Source organism: Pituophis catenifer, unplaced genomic scaffold (genome assembly GCF_029215685.1).
Source record: "Pituophis catenifer annectens isolate HBS135680 unplaced genomic scaffold, rPitCat1.0.hap2 SCAF_4, whole genome shotgun sequence".
Classification (NCBI taxonomy): Eukaryota; Metazoa; Chordata; class Lepidosauria; order Squamata; family Colubridae; genus Pituophis; species Pituophis catenifer.
This window is the reverse complement of record NW_027256884.1, coordinates 99,841,495-99,860,554: the sequence shown is the minus strand read 5'-3', so window position 1 is coordinate 99,860,554 and position 19,060 is coordinate 99,841,495. Positions and strand designations below refer to the sequence as shown.

Here is a 19,060-nt window from a genome sequence, read left to right as displayed (position 1 = left end):
GCGGTTCCTGTGACCATTTTTGCAAGGGGGGGTTGGATTACTGAAATACATGCTGTACTAAGCTTTAGAAATAAACTTCACGTTTAATGAAGTTACTTTGACCCTCTCTGCAGGACACAAGGAGATTCATCTCACTCAGTTCAATAACTTAGTGTTATTTATAATTACTCTGTGTGATAGTGTCTGTATATCAGTATGGTTATTGGTGTTTTACCACAAGTAGCAGTGGATTTCTTATCAATTTAGAGGCAGGATTCTTATTAATTCCCCAAAGAGAAGGAGAACTACTCCTCAGAGCCAGCTAGTTGTACCTTTTGTAACACATTTGTTTAAATGAAATATTAAAAGAGATGGGAGGAATCATGCTTGGTAGATCTCTGAGTTTGGAACTAGAACTGTTCCTGCATTAAAATAGGGTTGAGCTATGCTTGTAAATAATGGGAAATTGAAATGAATACAGGTATTCCTCAACTTACAATCACCAAAATTTCCATTGTTAAGTAAGATGGTTGTTAAGTGAGTTTTGCCCCATTTTACAACCTTTTTGCTACAGTTTTTAAGTGAATCATGAGGTCATTAAGCAAAGCTGGCTTCTTCCATTGAACTTTGCATGTCTGAAGCCAGCTGGGAAAGTTAGAAATGGTAATCATATGATCCCAGGACAGTGCAATTGTCATAAAATAGATGCCAATTACCAACCACCTAAATTTTGATCAAGTGACCACGGGGATGCTGCAATGGTCGTAAGTGTGAAAATTGGTCATAAATCACTTTTTCCAAAGCCACTATAACTTTGAATGGTCATTAAACAAATGTAAGTTGAGGACTACCTGTAATTGTTCGTGTTAAAATTGAGTGTAATTAATCAATGTAATAATCCCAAACTGATTTTAAAATTATTTCTTCCAGTCAAGATTAGTTAATTCTCAGGACCACTAAGGCACAAAAAATCTCTTGGTTTTATGTTTCATGTTTGATGTTGAAGTAGTGTGGCAATTTTATGGGTGGTACTTTTAATATATAGAAAACACAGAATACACAGAAAACAAAGTAACATTGAATAAGAATCTAAGTCACGCTTTTTTCCTTTTTGTATGAGAACATATTACAAGAATCACACATGTAATCCATATGATTAATTTTATTCATCCATTATTAATTCAGTTATGTGGTTGCTGACCTTTTCTGTTTATTTTTCTCAGAAATGATTGAGTCACAGAAATGTCAATTGTCATTCTGGGGTCACATACACAATTGTCTATATGAGCAATGTTCAGGTAAGCCAAAACGGCACCGAAAAACTACAGCATAAAATATTTACCAAGAATGTGAAACAACAAGAACTTCCAGCCAGCAAATAGATCAAATGAAATCTCATTGGATGTCGGTGAAAATTCAACAAAAATACAATATTCCTTTTTTAATGATTATTCCTACACATTTATTGAATGCCAATAGAGATGCTAGGTAGAGTTTAGCATTATCATCGCTACTAAAGGATTGACAGCCTACAATGGAAGGGCAAAAAAAGATGATGATGGATTGGATAGCTTTTCACCAATGAATTAGTTCAAAGAAAAATATTTTTACTACTTTGGACACTCTTATAATTTACCATGAAGAAAGAGAATTTCCTTTTATGAAGATTTAAGAAAATTACTGAGATGTAATATCTTCTCTGTCCTGAACAATAACCCAATTAAACCAAATTGCTGTATCCTGCAATAAGTTGAAATCAGTAGCAGCCCTGTGTCTTTCCCTCTTTCTCCCTCTTTTCCTTGACATGACAAATTGCACGTGTGCAGGGGCAAGCAAGCTTTTGGGGATTAAATTCTTGCCTTTTGGCAAGAATACCTAGAAAAAAAGGTACGTCAAGACAGAAGTGACTGGGTTAGAATCAGAAAAGATGGCTGTACTTGCTTCTCTTTGGTTACTCTTAGTATATCTGCTATAACAAACAGGGCTATCAGTCTCTGCTGGTTTTCCAATTTCATCTTGCACATAAATGAACTTTTGCCACAATCTCAAAGCAACATATTGTGCTACAAAGAATATTTTTTCTATACGGTATTATAAGAGATGAAATGAACTTGAAGACTTCACCAATTCATGCTTGCTTTACCTATGCACTCTTGAGGAATGTTATAATAATTGATTAATTCCTTCATTAACAAAAAGAACAGATAGTGCAAAACCGGAATTTCTTATTAGATGTGGCTTTTTCCTATGCTATGGCAGACACCAGTTCTGTTGTTGGGTGATCATGTGCTCCTTCCCACAGCCCACTAGAAAGAACGAGAGGTGGCAGGTGTCCAGGTTGAATCAGTTAATCTGGAGAAAGCAGGTTCCAATTGTGTGTCCATGTTGCTGGCAACTGTGCCTGATAAACCAGATGAGGATGTGGCAGGCAACGCAATGCTGCTTCGCAGAAATGGGGAACTGCTGCTTACATCACTTGCCAGGTTAGAAACGTTGACAGCATTGTTACTGACAGTCCAGAGGCAAGGATAGTGACTGCAACAAAGCAACACACAAAAACCACAACTGAAATTTGCAGATACCGTTATCGTTGCTTGATGTATGACAGGAACAGATAATCGTTTTTTGGCTGAAAATTGTATTTCTTTATTCAGTGCATTATTTGTCTTGCAAAGAAATAGGGCTCCAGAATTATGATTTTATGCAAGTTATATAGCACCCATTTTTCAATTCTTTCTAAATTAGGGAGAGGTTGGGGAGAGTTTCTTGCAGCTTTAGGTGCTTTAGCCTATTGTGGTGAAACAATTCAGTAAAGCTTTAAGATTTTAAAAAATTTTTAGAAACCACACAAACCCTTTAACGTGATTGTCTGCACTTGGTATAAAGGAATATAGCATTCAAAACTTAAACTTGTTTCACTTTGTTTTATCCATATTTCTTATTATCTGAGAATTTACCCAATCCCTCCATTTGTTGGATTGGAGAATAAATGGTCTGATTGGGCTACAATTTACAGCACAGCTGTATGATAAATCAATCTCTCAGAAAAACACTTCTTGCACAATTAGAGTGTATTTTGAATCTAGTCAAACGCCTGGTGACTTCATGGACAGTTATTTTGGCAACAGTATGGAAATATTTTGCTATCATCTTACAAAATATTCCCTCCTCCCCCAATTTCCAAGGCTAGTCTACAGCCCCTCTGTTTTCTTGTGGTTTTTCATCCAAGGACTAACCAGGGCCTGTTTTGCTTTTGAGCCCAGACCAAGTTTTAAATTGCACTGTCAGACACAATCCAGTCTTAAATAGTGGTTTGGCTGTGGCCTTAATTGTATTAAATACTTAAATAAAATTCACCTAATATTTATATCAGCAAAATATAATCATTCTTCCTAATTAAAACTGCCTCTTGTCATATAGGAAGTTAACATAACTGTTTTAATTTGTCTTTAAAGGAGGAAAGGTGGTAAAATCTGACCTATTTTTTTTCCTTGTTCTACACAAGAAGGACTGCTGGGACATTGGTATTGGTGCTAGGACAACATGCACACTGAAAAAATGCTTGCTTACCTGGGCCCTGGAGCGGTAGTACCACTATTGTGTGGCACTGGGAGCAGGTTGTTGTGGTGATTGGAGGGTCCTGTAGGCCAACCTTCGTGGTTTGGGGACACTTGGAAATCACTGTTGGCATTTTCTGTCAGATTCACTTTGGAATAGGAAACACAAAGGATTCAGCACCATTGCAAGATTATATTTACATTACCAAATCATGCTGAGAATTAAGCAAAACCAGGAAAAGGCAGAACCTTGAGCTGAATGGTAAGTCTTTATTCTTTCATTTATTTATTTATTTTATTTATTTATTGGTTCGATTTATATGCCGCCCTTCTCTGGAGACTCAGGGCGGCTTACAATGCGTTAAGCAATAGCCTTCATACTTTATGAAGGGTTTCGGCCCCTCCTAAGCGGTGTTCTTTTTTTTTTTTTTATACAAAGCTTATTGCCCCCACAATCCGGGTCCTCATTTTACCTACCTCGAAAGGATGGAAGGCTGAGTCAACCTTGAGCCTGGTGAGATTTGAACTTGCAGTAATTGCAGGCAGCTGGTGTTACTTAACAGCACTTTAGTCTGCTGTGCCACCAAGGCGCATTCCTTGATGTGTTCACAAGGTGCAGTTTGTCTTTTCAGTTTGGCTGAGAATATGACTCTTTCAATAGTTGTTGAACTATCCTGCAACTATGGTTTGGGGCCCGTAATGAAATAAATAAACCAAGATATTAAAAACACCCAGGATCTTGTGAGATATCAGCAATCTCATCTATGACATTTCATTCAAGAGTAACGAACAACTAAGATTTCACATATTCAGATTTTTTTATTTCATTTTTTTTTTCATTTAGCATACTGCAAGATTTTTGATCAAAATTGTGTCAAGGGACCTCAGCCTGTGCATTGCCAGTTCCTGGTTTATTCTGTCTGCTTCCTGCTAACTGGAACACAAGAAGGCACCTTTAAATGAGCTGTGGCGGTGCAGTGGTTAGAATGCAGTACTGCAGGCTACTTCCGCTGACTGCCAGCAGTTCAGCAGTTCGATTCTCACCAGTTCAAGGTTGACTCAGCCTTCTAGCCTCCCAAGGTCAGTAAAATGAGGACCCAGATTGTTGGGGCTCAATATGCTGAGACTGTAAACTGCTTAGAGAGGGCTGTAAAGCACTCTGAAGTGGTATATAATTCTAAGTGCTATTGCTACTGCTATTAAATGGAGCAGCACTGGGAGAAGACAGTTGGACTATTATGTTCTTGCTGTCCAATCATATTCCAGTATTTCTTGAGAGGAAGGAATTATAGTTCTGTTCTAGTGTACATATTTTGCTTGCATCATGTTCAGCATCCTAGAGATGAGGCTTATATTACTATATGGCTTTCTCTCTTATATAATTTTATGAGATTCCTGATAGTATCAAATCTTGCATCATGTTTTTCTACTCTTTTAAAACTTTTTTACTCAAAAAATCATAATGATTTGTCAAAGAAAAGGAAAACTGCTCAATTCTTTTCTTTTCTACCATTCAAGAGCTGCTTTTCTGGAAGCCTCATGGGGAAGCAAGAGTGAAGAAAAGCATTTCCTGGAAATGCGTACTATCTTTCCAAGCAGAAGCTTCACTGATTAATTTTACCTAAAAATAAAGTCTCCTTGGAATCTGGTTTGACACCTGGGGATATCATTGGTAATGATAATTTTCTTGGCAAAATACAAACATCGTTTCCATTCTGTGTGTATGTCTGTTTAATTTTACAGCTTAATTTACAGTCCTAGTATTTCTCGGTGGTATTTCCCATCAAAATACTAATCAAATCTAATCCTTCTTATTTATTTATTTTTTTGAAAAAGATCAGCCAAGATCCACTACTATCTCTTTCTCAGCTGTGAAGGAAAATAATACAAAAAAGAAGGGCATTCTATGTATTAATATTTTTTTCCCTTCTGTGGTTATTCAATTTTTTTTTCTTTTTTATTTTTTAAAAAAGGAGCATTTATTGACTGACATCTAGAATAGTTATGCATCTACATTTATCCTTTCAAAATCTTTTTGCTGTGATTTACTCGCTAATCATTTCATGTGATGTAATTCGGCATTACCTTTTGATAAATAAATTAAATTGAAAACATGACAAGAACTTGCCTGGATAATTATTTTTTTGCATGTATGAAGCAGGATATGGAACGGCTCTGTGTCCTCGTAGAGCTGAATAATGTTCACAGCCATGATGAGAATGTGGAGCAGGCAGAGAAAAACTCCCCGTGTATGGATAATTAGAAGTTCCTGCTGTACAGACAGCATCAGGATTGGAAATCAACCAACCCCCCACTACAGAAATATTGAGAATTGAGTAAAAAAAAAAAAAGCTGAAGTAGAGAAATAGGAATATACATACATATATATAAAAATATATACATTACAAACTATTCTAAAAATACGAGTTCCAGGTATATTAGTAAATGACAACAGCATGACGACAGCAAAAACAACACAGCTGATTACAAGTGGGAGACGGCTGGAAGGCTCTATTACACGCACAAGGACTAAATTGATTAATGGCATATAAAGGCAGAGATCTCTGTAATGGTAGTTTAATACTCTGACGATGTCATCAGATGGCTGACGAAAGCTTAGTAAAATAAAATTTTAATTCTTTTAAAATTTTAAAATCTTAAATTCCGGAGTTTGCAGTATGTCTGCTTCTTTTTTTACATATATACCTACACACACACACACACACACACACACTACATATCTTTTAGTCTGTCGTGCAGACTAAAATACTCAAAAAACATAGAATAACTAAATAATCTTTTCATCTCAAAGAAAAAGGATGGAAATAAGAACCATCTAATCTAAATCCTTTTTATTGGAAGATTGCTCTCCTTGGACAATTAGGCACAGCAGTGAAGTTCATGGTTTGATATATAGAGGGGAGGATCATAAAGTGCCTCTAGTTGTATATGATACTGTGTTTTCTATATTAAAATCAATAAAAATCAATTGATAGCCTGCAGTACATTATATATTCTGAATACATTATTAATAAACCTAAATGTGAAATGAGTAGCTTTGATTTATAAAAAATTAGCCAGGAAACACCACCCCAGCAGAGGTGTCAGTATTTTACATCCCCTCAAATATTTGAGGATTTAACGTGGTGGTTTTTTTTAAAGAGTAATAGCCATATAATAATAATTATCTATGAATGGTGATTTGACTACTCTAAATTAAAATTTCTAAAGTAAATGTCACACATTTTATTATCAGTAAAATTACTGTTAATGGTTCAGTTAATTAGACATAGGGTGTCTAATAGATAGGGTGTTCAAATTTTCACAAATTAATTTTATTCTGGAAGATGGAATTATTTTGTACATTTTTTCATTCCATGCATAATATACCAACAACTTGGAAATTAGCAGAAACAAATGGACTTCTTTTTTTAGCAAAAACATTGATATTAGAAGACTGGAAGGGAATCTATTTTCTATCACCAGTATAGTTATGTATTTCAAGTCCCTGCTGAGCAAGCATTTTCTCATCAAGAACTCCACCTATAGGACTAATAGATAGTTGGGATCCATAATTTATAAGTTTAAGTTCACTTTTACCCCAACAGGTAAATAGACTAATTTAAATCTTAATTGTATGCATCCTTATAAAATAATGAATTTACTTTTCAATCAGTGATCAAGCTTCCTAGAGGTTTATTTATTTTATCACTTCAGAATCTATTCATAAAAATGAAATGCTCTTCCTCAGCAATTAAAGTGCCTGTAACCTAGTGTGTGTGTATGTCAAATTATTTAGTACCTAGATTTGTCCAAATGTTTCAGCTTTGCCCATAGCTTTCTTGGCAACATTGCTGGAATTGTTTGCCATTGGCATTCTTCTGGGTTTGAGTTTGGAAATCCTTTGTCTAGATGGCTTGGCTTTTCTCATGTCTATAGAGCCCTATATCTGTAATGAGTTGGCCTTTCCTTCAGCTCTCTCATGATCTTACTAGCAAGGGTGACCCTTTTAGGAGTGTAAGCTTCTTGTAGCATCATTATCAGAATCATTTAAATGACTGAGTTCCCTCACCAGTTCCCTTGGAAGTTGATACAGAGAACCAGTTTGGACTAGTGGTTAAAATGCTGACCTGCAAACTAGGACACTGAGAATTCTGGTCCTGGTTTAGGCATGAAAGCTGGCTGGGTGACTTTGGGCCAGTTACTCTGTCAGCACAATCCACCTCAGAAGGTTGTTGCTTTGGGAAAATAGAAGAAGGAGGTATTGTGTTTGTTGGCCACCTTAAGTTACTTATAAAATAATAAAGTAGATATGTACATGTGCATGTGCATATACATATACATATACATATGTATATGCTATTTCTGTGTATACAAAGAATGCTCACTGAACCATAATCACAACTTACAAATGACAATATCTAAATGATCTCATTTAGGCCCAAAGATTAATCAGGGGGATGCTTGGTTAATATCTGAATGGGGAATTACCAAGGAATGCTAGAACTATACCATGGAAGAATACAATGATACACTATTCCCATCATGTTGCCAAGAAAACTGCATGGACCAATCACAAAATTAGCAATAATTGAGTTAGATTCAAAGTAAACTTATCTTTTAATAATGAGTGAAAATAAATGAACTTTCTATAACAGAAATTAAGTATTTCTGCTCTTCAGAAATTTTTGTTTTTGCTATACAGTATTTCTTATTGTTATTGAAGTAATGTAAATTTTGTAATAATTTTATCTTTGAGAAAAAGTCAATGTTGAATTACAGCTTTCTTTTGTTAATTAAGCATCTATGCTGCACATGTAAAAAGACTTCAATAGACTTTTAAATTTTAAAGAGAAACAAGATTTTCCCATTGAGATTTGTGTTGTTTGTGTCATCATTGGAAACTGGTGGTATCATAACCAAATACTAAGCAGACAAACAACAGTTAGATGCTTTGGTCAGTAGCTTTATAAAGTTACAATTCCTAAAAGTGATGAGTTGGCATAATTCAATGCATTATTGGAAGGAAGCCTATCTTGGCCAGAAAAAAATGATAAATGTGAGGTGATGTAAGAGAAAGTTAAAAAGGGATGCATACAAGGAGGGACAATGAGGCAATATCACCACAGTTTGCTTTCTCCAAATAGGTGTTTTATTATTGGCCATGACATCATGGTAGCAATTTGTACATAGGAAGGTTCAACATGGCAATGATGTTATAAGTTTGCCTTTCCTGTGAAATAAGATGCTCAAAATAATATGTCCATGGAGAGAAGTGGTAATAAGGACATTTGACTAAAACCTAATCATAGCTGCAGGAAACTAGAAAAAAATATTGTTGTTTCATACTATTGCCTATTATTCAAAATACTTTTCCATCTGTGAACCATCCAATACTGTGCACTGACAGATGTTACAAAACCAATAGTCACCCGTAAACTCATGTTATCAATTTAATATAAGCAACAAGCTATTATATAACTTACAGTGAGAATATGTCATGTGTTGACTTTCAGAGACAATATCTGGAGCATCCTTGGAGTGGTTTCTGAAGGATAGTGAGATTAAAGTTTCATTGATTCTGGTAAAATTATTCTTCCAATGATATTTTTTTTATTCTACCCTGAAGTTCTGTGGGTTACTTATTATTTACAAGTCTAATCAACTTCACAAAGCTCTCTTAAATTTTTTGTCATTAAATTCTTTGTCTGCCAAAGAATTATTATAATCTCTAGTCATAATGCATACATTAGAGTAGTGTTTATTATATTTCTAATGCAGATTACAAGCTAAGAATGACGAACAGTAAACTAGCTGTATTCTTCTATCACTAACAAGTTTCATACATTTGATGAAGAACTGATCTTACCTTTCTTTTGCATCCAGAAATGCCTTGGCAAAAGGGTTGTATTTGATTTTGAGAGCTGTTATCTTGAGATTCAAGAAAGAAGGGTTCTGTTAAGTCTTTTAAAGGTGACAGTCGATCATTTACCCATATAAGGTTCAAGAGGTTTTAATTAGCCATAGACAATTCACATTCAAATATATTATATCAAGAAGTTATACAAAGGCAAGGCACAAAATGTGAAAGGCAGAAAGTTTTCTTCATACCATACATAATTTAATAGAGCTCTGAGGTTTATTAAACAATGCATGGTGTGGAGAGGAAGAAATTTTTGTGCCTTTTAAGGAAGTTAAAAGAAAGATTTAAAACAATTTCATAGTTGAATACTATTTAGATGCGACAGTAAACATTAATTTGGACAACTTTAAAAGAATATTAAGCAATTTTCTCAAAAAGGGAAAGCAATCAATTACATAATGATTTTATATTATCCATCACTATCAGAAGCAATATACTGAGCGACACAATTTGGTTGGGGTTATTGCATATGGTTTGCTTGCTATGGGCATTCAGTTGGCCTAGCCAATTTCTTTCTTAAGCAGAAACTTTGATTTTGCAGCTGAAAGAAACTAACTTTCCAATCCTGCAATATAACTTTTGGTGTCGTATGAATGCCTCTTTCATAGTTATTGAATAGCAAGCATGCAAGAAACACATCCTTTTTGATAAGATCAAACAATACTTTAAAAAGGGCAGTGGATCACAAAATTTACCTATGCTCATCTGGACAGTTTAAAGTGATTCTCACAACTAATAAATAAATTGCTTTTGTACGATAGCCACCTACCTCTTCATTCTGGTAGGCAGTCACAGCAATAAATTGAGTTTCAGGAAAAGAACAATTCATTACCATCCTATGTGGGCCTCCTACTCGAACAATATGAACTTGAGGCTCATATTTATGTAGGGAATTCAACATAATCTAGAATGAGAAAATAATTGAAGAGATATTATTTTGTATTCTACAAAACCATGTGACATATGGAAGTTATTGCGCAAAGTTGTAGTAACTTTGGTTTCAATGCAAGATGAGACCCCTGGTAATGAAGTAATTTGTGGGCCAAGTGTTGCAATTAAACAAACATTTTGATATATGCCCATTATTTCCAAGGTCAGGGAGCTTTCATTTTAAGGACTATTGCTATATATGGATCTGACCAGCCTTCTTTCCCCATCACACCACTCTCAAAAGGGAAGAGAGCCAAAATAAGTAACTAATAACAGCAATAGTTGGTTTATTGCTAACAAACTATGATCAGTTTCATCTGTAGGTGCACAAACAGCTGCGAAGTACATAAAACAGAGAATAGGTGCAAACAGTAACAGCCAACTGAGTCTATTTTGAACACATTTTATATTAGAACTAGAAGGGTTGAGAGATGGAAGCCAGGTTGACTAGAAATGGTCCATAACTAATAAGAAGGATTCCAGGTTAGGTTTTTAATACAGGATTACCCTGTCTTATTCTCAGGATTTTATGAAGGCTCCAGAGATCAACATCCTTCAAATGTAATTCTCCTGCCTTTTCAGGCCACTTCTTTCACCTTTTATTTTCCTAGAGAAATTTGTTAAGGAAAACAGAAGAAATAGCTGGTGCCTTTTGAATGGTAAAGGAAATGACCCTCCATTTGAATTCAGTGTTAAAACAATGAAATCTTGCATTGTATGAATTGCATTGCACATAATTGAAGCAATGAAATGTAACTTTTCATTTTTTTTAAAGATCATGGATCTGGGTCAGTACAAAAAGATAGTTCAATTCTTTTACAGTTTTTAGGCTTCCTAAAGGAGAAACTGTATGCATACGAACTGGAAAAAATGATTCAGTGATGGTCACAACGATACCCTAATCCTTTTTCTGGATATCTTAGATGTTAGCAACTAGGTGATTGGTTGAGGATGCTTCTTTAATGTGAGCTAATAGTTAAGCAATAATTAGAATGTTCTGGACCTTGAAATGTAGGAAAGATACATATTGTTTTTGTAGTAAAATTACAGTGTTCCAGTTTGAGAAAGAAACAGAAATCTAGGCACTATCTGAATGCTTTGTTGTTGTTAGTGGTGGTGAAGCATCTTTCTCTGAAAATCTGTATTAAATAATTGCTACATATAAAAACCAAAGTTCCTGCTGTCCATACTTTCCCAGTTTTTTTTCTTCATGTAAATTCTGGAGGGCCCCAGATAAGTATAGAAATGGCCATAAACAGGTCAAAATGGATGTAAACAATATGCAAAGCTGGAAATTCATTCTTTGCTTGCTAATGGATTTGCTTTCAGATTTAATCCTGCATTCCAAAATAAATCAAAGAAAATGTTCATCACTGTAGTCCTAGAGGCATATTAAACAAACAAGCCAACAAAGCCAACTTTCCTCTTTCATTTTTAAGGGCCTTCAGAGAGAATGCCACTTATTTTCTCGTACAGGTACATACTTTGTATTATTATTCCAAAGGCCAAAGATGATTCAATAGAATATTGATAATTATCATGAGGCAAAAGCAAGCACAGTAATTATTTCATTTAGACGAAGCCTTTTATTTGAGTACCTGACTATTGCCAACATCCCACTTACGCACCAAATGGCAAAGGAAAGAAAACAAAGGCTCAATACCCCCAATCATTTTCCCCTTCTCTGAAGCCCTATGTAAAAACTCAGCATAGAAAGCACACTATGGAGGTAAAAATCCCTGATGGTTAAACCACAGCACACTCTGTCTCTCTTGACATCAAGGAGTCCATTAAAATCTGAAAGCTCCAATTAAAGCCTGTTTATTCCTGTTTACATTTGGACTCCATGGAATAATTGGCATCTGTGGGTGAAGAGGCCTCTAAGGGCCCTTCTAATTGTATAAATGCACCCTTGATCATTCTTGATTGGTAGAAGCCAATGATTCAAGCCAAGAGGCCTACAAAAAAAAAAAAAAACATGGTGCCATACCTGCCCATTTCCATTTAGTTTATTGGTAAGTTTCACTTTGCTAAAAGATACTGTGGCCTTCATCCAGTGTGCTCCAAAGTTGGGTGAGTCTGGATGGATATAGACACAGCTGTGGTTGGATGGCTCTGGCTTTCCAGCAGGAACCCATTCTCCATTCACATACTTCCAGCGGTGGCTATCAGTTGGAGCAAAATCCAGCAGAAAAGAATACATAGCATTTGGATCCAGCCCCGAAACACTGATCTTTAAAACTGGAAACATCCGCCTGTATGAGAAACAATTATATGTGAAATTAAGTCTTTTTAAATTTAAGGAATAATTTGTTTTTATTGCTTGTTTTCTAAATTAACATACTAATGAGTCACTTAATGACACAAAATCTTTTCACTAAGAGAGGCAGATAACACTCATTCCTCTTCTGTTTTGCATGGATAGTGCTATGAAGTATGAGGTCTTGCAATCAAGACAGCATGTTCTGTTCCTAAAACAATTGACTAGCGAACATAGTCATCACAAATATTTGGCTCACTATCCAACAGTCCCTCCAATGAAAACTACATTCAAGGATGTCCTACATAATGATAATTGGTCTAAAGGCTGGTTGTTTTTGGTCACGCGTTTAATTTTTATCAATCTATTTGCCAATGCAGAAAGTGGAGAACCAATATTAAAGCACTGAAAGGCTAACTTTCTATTTTCAGGAAGGATGGGAACAATTTTTTCACAGCTTTCCTAAGCAGTACTTTCTGGAAGGCAGGAAGAAAAGACAATTTTAACTATTCAGAATATTTAAATTGGAGATGTTAACATTTTAGAAATGGAAAAGTACATGCATTTATTTGTTTATACTCTGTTCATGGGAACCCTGGGACTATCTAGATTTTGAAATACTGTATGTAGTTCTCAGCTTTCCTCTCAATGGTGAGTAGGATTGGTGAAAGTTGTCATGCAACAACATTTGGAGGGTTAAAGAATTGTATTTTTCATATTATTTGTTTTTATTATTGTGTAGGTGAACCATTTTTCAAGACCTATTTCAACTATTGTTGATCTCAACTTATTTCAGTTTTCATTTTTTTTGCAACTACATTTCCAAATACCCAACTTGCTTTCTTTTCCTTAACCTCATAATGTCTGGAGAAAAACTATTTCTTCTTCTCCTTCTCCTTCTCCTTCTCCTTCTCCTTCTCCTTCTCCTTCTCCTTCTCCTTCTCCTTCTCCTTCTCCTTCTCCTTCTCCTTCTCCTTCTCCTTCTCTTTCTCCTTCTCCTTCTCCTTCTCCTCCTCCTCCTCCCATGGTTGAGAGTCCTGGCCAACTTATTAGATATTGATCTTGTTCATTATGCTTTTATTTACATTATTTACAAAATGAATAATATGTGTGTTACCTAAAAATAGAGATAAAAATCAATTCCATTTGGCTTTACTTGCTGTATCACAATATAGGATAAGACATCTTATCTGATTACTTATTTTAATAGCCAATGAGAAAAAGAGAAAAAAAAATAAGTTCAATTAAATGCACTACCAAAAACAACCAGCCTTTAGACCAATTTGCTTCCTGGCTCCAGTTTATGGGGGGGGGAGGGAAACCTCTATGCCTTGAAAGCATGGAGAAGAAAGAGGCAGGATAAATATGGCCAATGCCAATTTTTTCCTTTTTATTGGTCCATTGATTATCCTATACTAGAAATCTTCAAATGGATTGTTTTCCATTGTTTGTGTTTCATTATTCATTACTTAAAGTTTGGGGAAAACCTAAGAATATTTCTGAACAGGTTTAGTCTGTTTTATGTATATACTTAGTTAGAGGATTTCTATTTTATCTTTTTATTCCACCTAAAACACTTAAATCATACTTGGGAGCAGGTTTGGGATGAGGATGAAGAAGATCCAGATTCAAGTCCATCATGAGTCATGAAAACTCACTGGCTGTCTGGGGTTCTGCTGTTTCTCCTAAAGCAATATATCACACAGAATTGTTATTTGGGAGAATTTTTGAAGAGGGCTATGTATGTTGCCTTTGGTTTTCAGAGGAAAAATGTGATATAAAACTAAAAAATAAATAAAAAGTACTCAATGTCAGAAGATTTGAGATCTTTTAGGCCATTTTCCCTAGCCTTGTGCTATCTTGAGATTAAATCTTCCATCATATTAGTCAGAGATGGTAGAAATTGTAGTTTAGCACTTCTAAAGAGCTCCAAATTGGGAAATGCTGCCTAGATATAAATAAACATCAAACTCTTTCTTGGCTTGGTTTGAATTAGTTGAGTTGGGATGGGTTGCTGTTGCTTTTTAATAATAACATATAGCAATAGCACTTAGACTTATATACCACTTCACAGGTATATATCTCTAAGCAGTTTATGGAATCAATCTGGGTCCTTATTTTACCAATTTTGGAAGGATGGAAGGTTGAGCTGGTCAGACTTGAACTGCCGAACTTCTGGCAGTCAGCAGAATTAGCCTGCAATACTGCATTCTAATCACTGCACCATCACAGCTCTACATAATATTCTTGGGGCAGCTTGGTTGAACCCAGATGCATTCTATATACTGGCTTAAATTAAAACTCCATTTATGTATTAAATCTTGATGGAAGAAATACGACCTATTTCAACATCACTCTTTATAATTCTTGGGAAAACATTGTGATGACTTTTGCTGCTATGCATGGATTAACTTAGGGTTCATAAATTCATCTATGCATTCTTTTTTGCCAATAACCAAGTTAGCAAAAGCAATAGTGGTGAATCAGAAAAAAAGTAAAATTAGAGAAAGAAAACACTAAGCAATAGCACAAGCCAAATCAAAGCTATCAAATTTCATACCCATGGGCTATGACAATAGGGCTTTGAAGTGAAAGTAATTGACTTCTGTACTGCCTGAGCACCCCCTCTTCTTTTTATCAATTATATTATCAATACTTGCTCAGGCATAACATTTCATAACTCTTTAGTCAACTGAAATGTTCTTAGAAAAAGAGATTTATCAACTGAGGGGAAAATCTGAATAAATTTTGACTTTATAATTTGTATTAATGTTTAATCCTGTACTTCAGAAGTTGAATGTTTGATTTGGCTGAAATGCAACTGTTAGCAAACCCAACCAGAATTTTCCATAATGAAAATACAATTTTACAATTTAACAACTTAAAGAAATTCTTAGATCTCGCACACAGATACACATTATTCCTTAAGCATCCTTTGCATAATTGTTATATTCTCTTTAGCATCTTTTCAGATATATAACATGTTCTATTCAATTTTCCCCTTAAAGTGTGACAATGCAAAAATATAATCTTTTACTATATGATCAATCTTGCAGTATATTGTCACATGATTTTTTTAGTTGAGTTCCCATTTGTACATAGCCCTGTCTCCATCTCCCAACATAAATACCACAAAAGATCCTCTAAGAAAATGTGACCATCAACAGGGGGGAAAAAATTGACTTGGGAATCAGTAAACTAAAGAATCAAAGATAGTACTGAATTTGGTGATTCAGTATTTATATCTATTGAAGAAAGATGATTGCCAAGAACCAACGAGGGACAGAACAGAAGACAGTTTCCAATTTCATGCTCTGTCAATGATTACACATCACAGGAGAGAGAGTTTTTTTCTTTTAGCTATTGGGGGGAAAAATCAAGTTTTTATTCCTGAAGCTATACAGGGCTTACTGTTTACATAAGCAAAACTATACAAATTGTATTGGTTGATGGATTACATACCATCAAGCCACCAACTTCCACTGATCATGTACATAGATTTTCTCCATGATGATGATACATATTGAATACATTTGGCCTTCACGTGATACTGACCACTGGAACTGAGATCTGTAGATAATGTGTTCTCTCTTATTGTAACCACTAGAAAAGCATAGTTCATGGATTCTTTTAGATAGGGAGCTCCTAGTACTATCTATTTCCTCACTAGTGACTTATAGCATTCATTCTGATGCCAACCTGACGATAATGAGCACAGGCATTGTATTATTTCAGCAGCAGTTGGCTCTGTTGTGCTTTAAGTCACTATTAGAAAAAAAATGTTACAAATGGATTGTGACACGGTTCCATATTTTCACCCCAAAAGAGTTTTTGCTATGGAAAGAAAAGTGATGGAACACGTAATGGGAAAGATAGGGTTAGAAGAGAAGCCAATCAAGAGTGGAAGGTCTTCCAGCAGAAATGACTTGCAAACAGCCCAACAGGATACAATGTTAAATATGCTTGGATAGAACCATGTACAACCACTTTATCATGTATAAATATTGTAAGAATGCATTATAAACTAATCAGAGTTTTTCATGATCTGCATGTATGATGAGTAAAATCATTTTAATTGGTTTATATTATGTCATTTATATATTTATGTTGGTTTTGCATTTTGAAGTTTATAATACTTTAAGTTGTCTTAAGAGCAAATATGTATTTAACATACACAACACTAATCTCTTATATGGTACAGGAAATTTACGATCTCCAATGGGACCCTCTCATAAGACACAGTCTTTCAGAAAAGAACTTGGAACACTTGGTTCAGAAAAAGATGAAGCCTTGCTTCTTTTATTAAGATACTTGCTTATGTAAATATGCTGCATCAACATCCATTGAATACAAATAAAGAAGATATTTCACTTGCTTCTAAGCTGTCAATAATAGCATCTCTCAATAATCACTAATATCCAAAAGGGCTTGCTGTTTATACACAAATATATAAAAAAATATTCAGAATGCAGTTCGCCAGCAAACTATCCAAGTTCACTTGAAAGAAGTGGGATAATGGTGAGACTATAACTCCGTTCTCATGCAGTTTTTATTTATTTCTACAGATCTTCTCAAGGAGAATATCTCCAATGAACTGCAAATCAATCACAGTTGCAGTTCTATGCAGTGAGTTCATTTCACCATTCACTGTAGCAAAAGAGAAGGTTAACACTCACCTGCCATTCTTGGTGACAATCATCTCATTTGTAACTTCTCTGAACCTCTGCCACAGGGCAGAATCTTCCAAGATAACCTGGAGTTGTTTCTCAGTAGGGTCTCCTTTGTCTCTGCCAGCCAGGAGTTCGTTTTCCACCACATTGAGCAGCCTGGAGATGGTGCAATCACTGTGTTTCTTACAGCCCAAATCAGTCATGGTGACTCTAATGTCAGAAACTTCTCAGGTTATTTTTTAAAAAAATGAAAGAGGGAAGCCTTCACAATCCCCTCTGAACCTAAGCCCAAACTAATTAATTAGCCACAATGGAACAAAAGTGCCCACCTCAGCCTTTTGCCACAGACTTGTTCTTTCCTCCACTACGTCCCAACACGATGATGACACCTGTATGTTAAGGTTTTAACGTGAACACACAACCATGTCCTAATTACCAACTGTCAGGTGGGAGGCAGTCTGATTAGGCAATTGGCTGCTTCTGAAGACGAATCTTCCATTCAATTTGTTAAGCTTTTATCTTTCTGAGGAGGGTCTAATTATTCTGCTCAAGAACTATATTTCCATTAATGAAAATGATTTAATGTCTCAAATGAAACAATGAATGGAAAGCAAATCTGTGCAGATTTGCAAAATCAAACTGAAAAGGGAGATACAAATGGCACTGAAAAGCAAACTGTATGATATACAATATTAGCCTTTTTGAGGCAAGTGTATTTCCCTGTGTTTCATTATATCATTGTCAAGAAAAACATTTATGTTCGTCATCGAACTATATTTATATGCTGGGGAGCAATTCATAGGAGCTTCCTATTTGCAAGCCAGATTTCCAAATTCTAGGGCGGCAATGACCAATTTATGTACTTTGGGAAATGTAAGGGATACTGTGAACAGTATTTGGCGGAAAGCATGTAGGATATTGCCATACAATAGACTACAATGCTGTTTTTTCTGGGTTAACAGGAATTCCAACTTGTTACTATGTTTTTTAAAATGTAAAACTCTTTTTTATTGATTTACACTGCAGTTTTCATTTATTTCCCACCTAAAATGATGAGAAATTTAAGTTTTTGCAAATTTAATATTTTACTTATTCAGCATATACAGTACAGCTACCACTCGCCAAGAGATCTGGGTTGCTAACAGAGGGCAAAAGAAAGTGCTCATAGACCATGTGGCAGAGACTCCAACCCCAAAATGAGGTGAAGAGAGGATGATATATTCTAATGTTTCTTGTTTATACTGTCATTCAAAATTGACAGTTATTTACCATCTGCTAATAGACTATATACCAATGAATATTGACCACTGTAGACTGTGGAATCCTTGGTGCTCTCTGAGCTTGATTGTTTGCTTGCAGATATTTCATAACCTGACTGGGTAACATCATCAAGCTAGTGAGTGTGGGATTTGCTCCCTTTTTATGTACAGTATCATGCTTTTCCATGTTGCTGGAGGGTATGGTTTTCTTGGTCCAAGAAAAATGAAGGAACCACTTTTCTTCTTGATCAAGGAAAATCCATACTCCCCAATGCAAGTGCTTTCTATATTATTTATTTATTATTTATTAAATTACTAGGCTGCCCATCTCACTAATACAGTGACTCTGTATAAGGAGAGAGAAAATATTACACTCACCAGCATTTATGATATTACTTCATCAGATGATGAAATATCTGCAAGCAAACAACTAGCTCAGAGAACACCAAGGACTCTGTAGGATTGCCAAAACCTGAGGGTAG

General features: G+C 35.3%; 1 protein-coding gene across 1 annotated transcript; it reads right to left on the bottom strand.

Annotated features, from left to right (window-relative positions):
• Nucleotides 1-2,285: 2,285 nt before the first annotated feature.
• TBX19 (T-box transcription factor 19) lies at nucleotides 2,286-17,522 on the bottom strand. Its single transcript, XM_070943801.1, has 8 exons — nucleotides 17,326-17,522; nucleotides 12,380-12,644; nucleotides 10,229-10,363; nucleotides 9,406-9,467; nucleotides 9,023-9,084; nucleotides 5,665-5,850; nucleotides 3,550-3,685; nucleotides 2,286-2,514 (listed from the first exon to the last, which is right to left on the bottom strand). Exons 1-8 carry the CDS (start codon nucleotides 17,520-17,522, stop codon nucleotides 2,286-2,288), a joined length of 1,272 nt encoding a protein of 423 aa, XP_070799902.1.
• Between the last annotated feature and the right edge of the window lie 1,538 nt (nucleotides 17,523-19,060).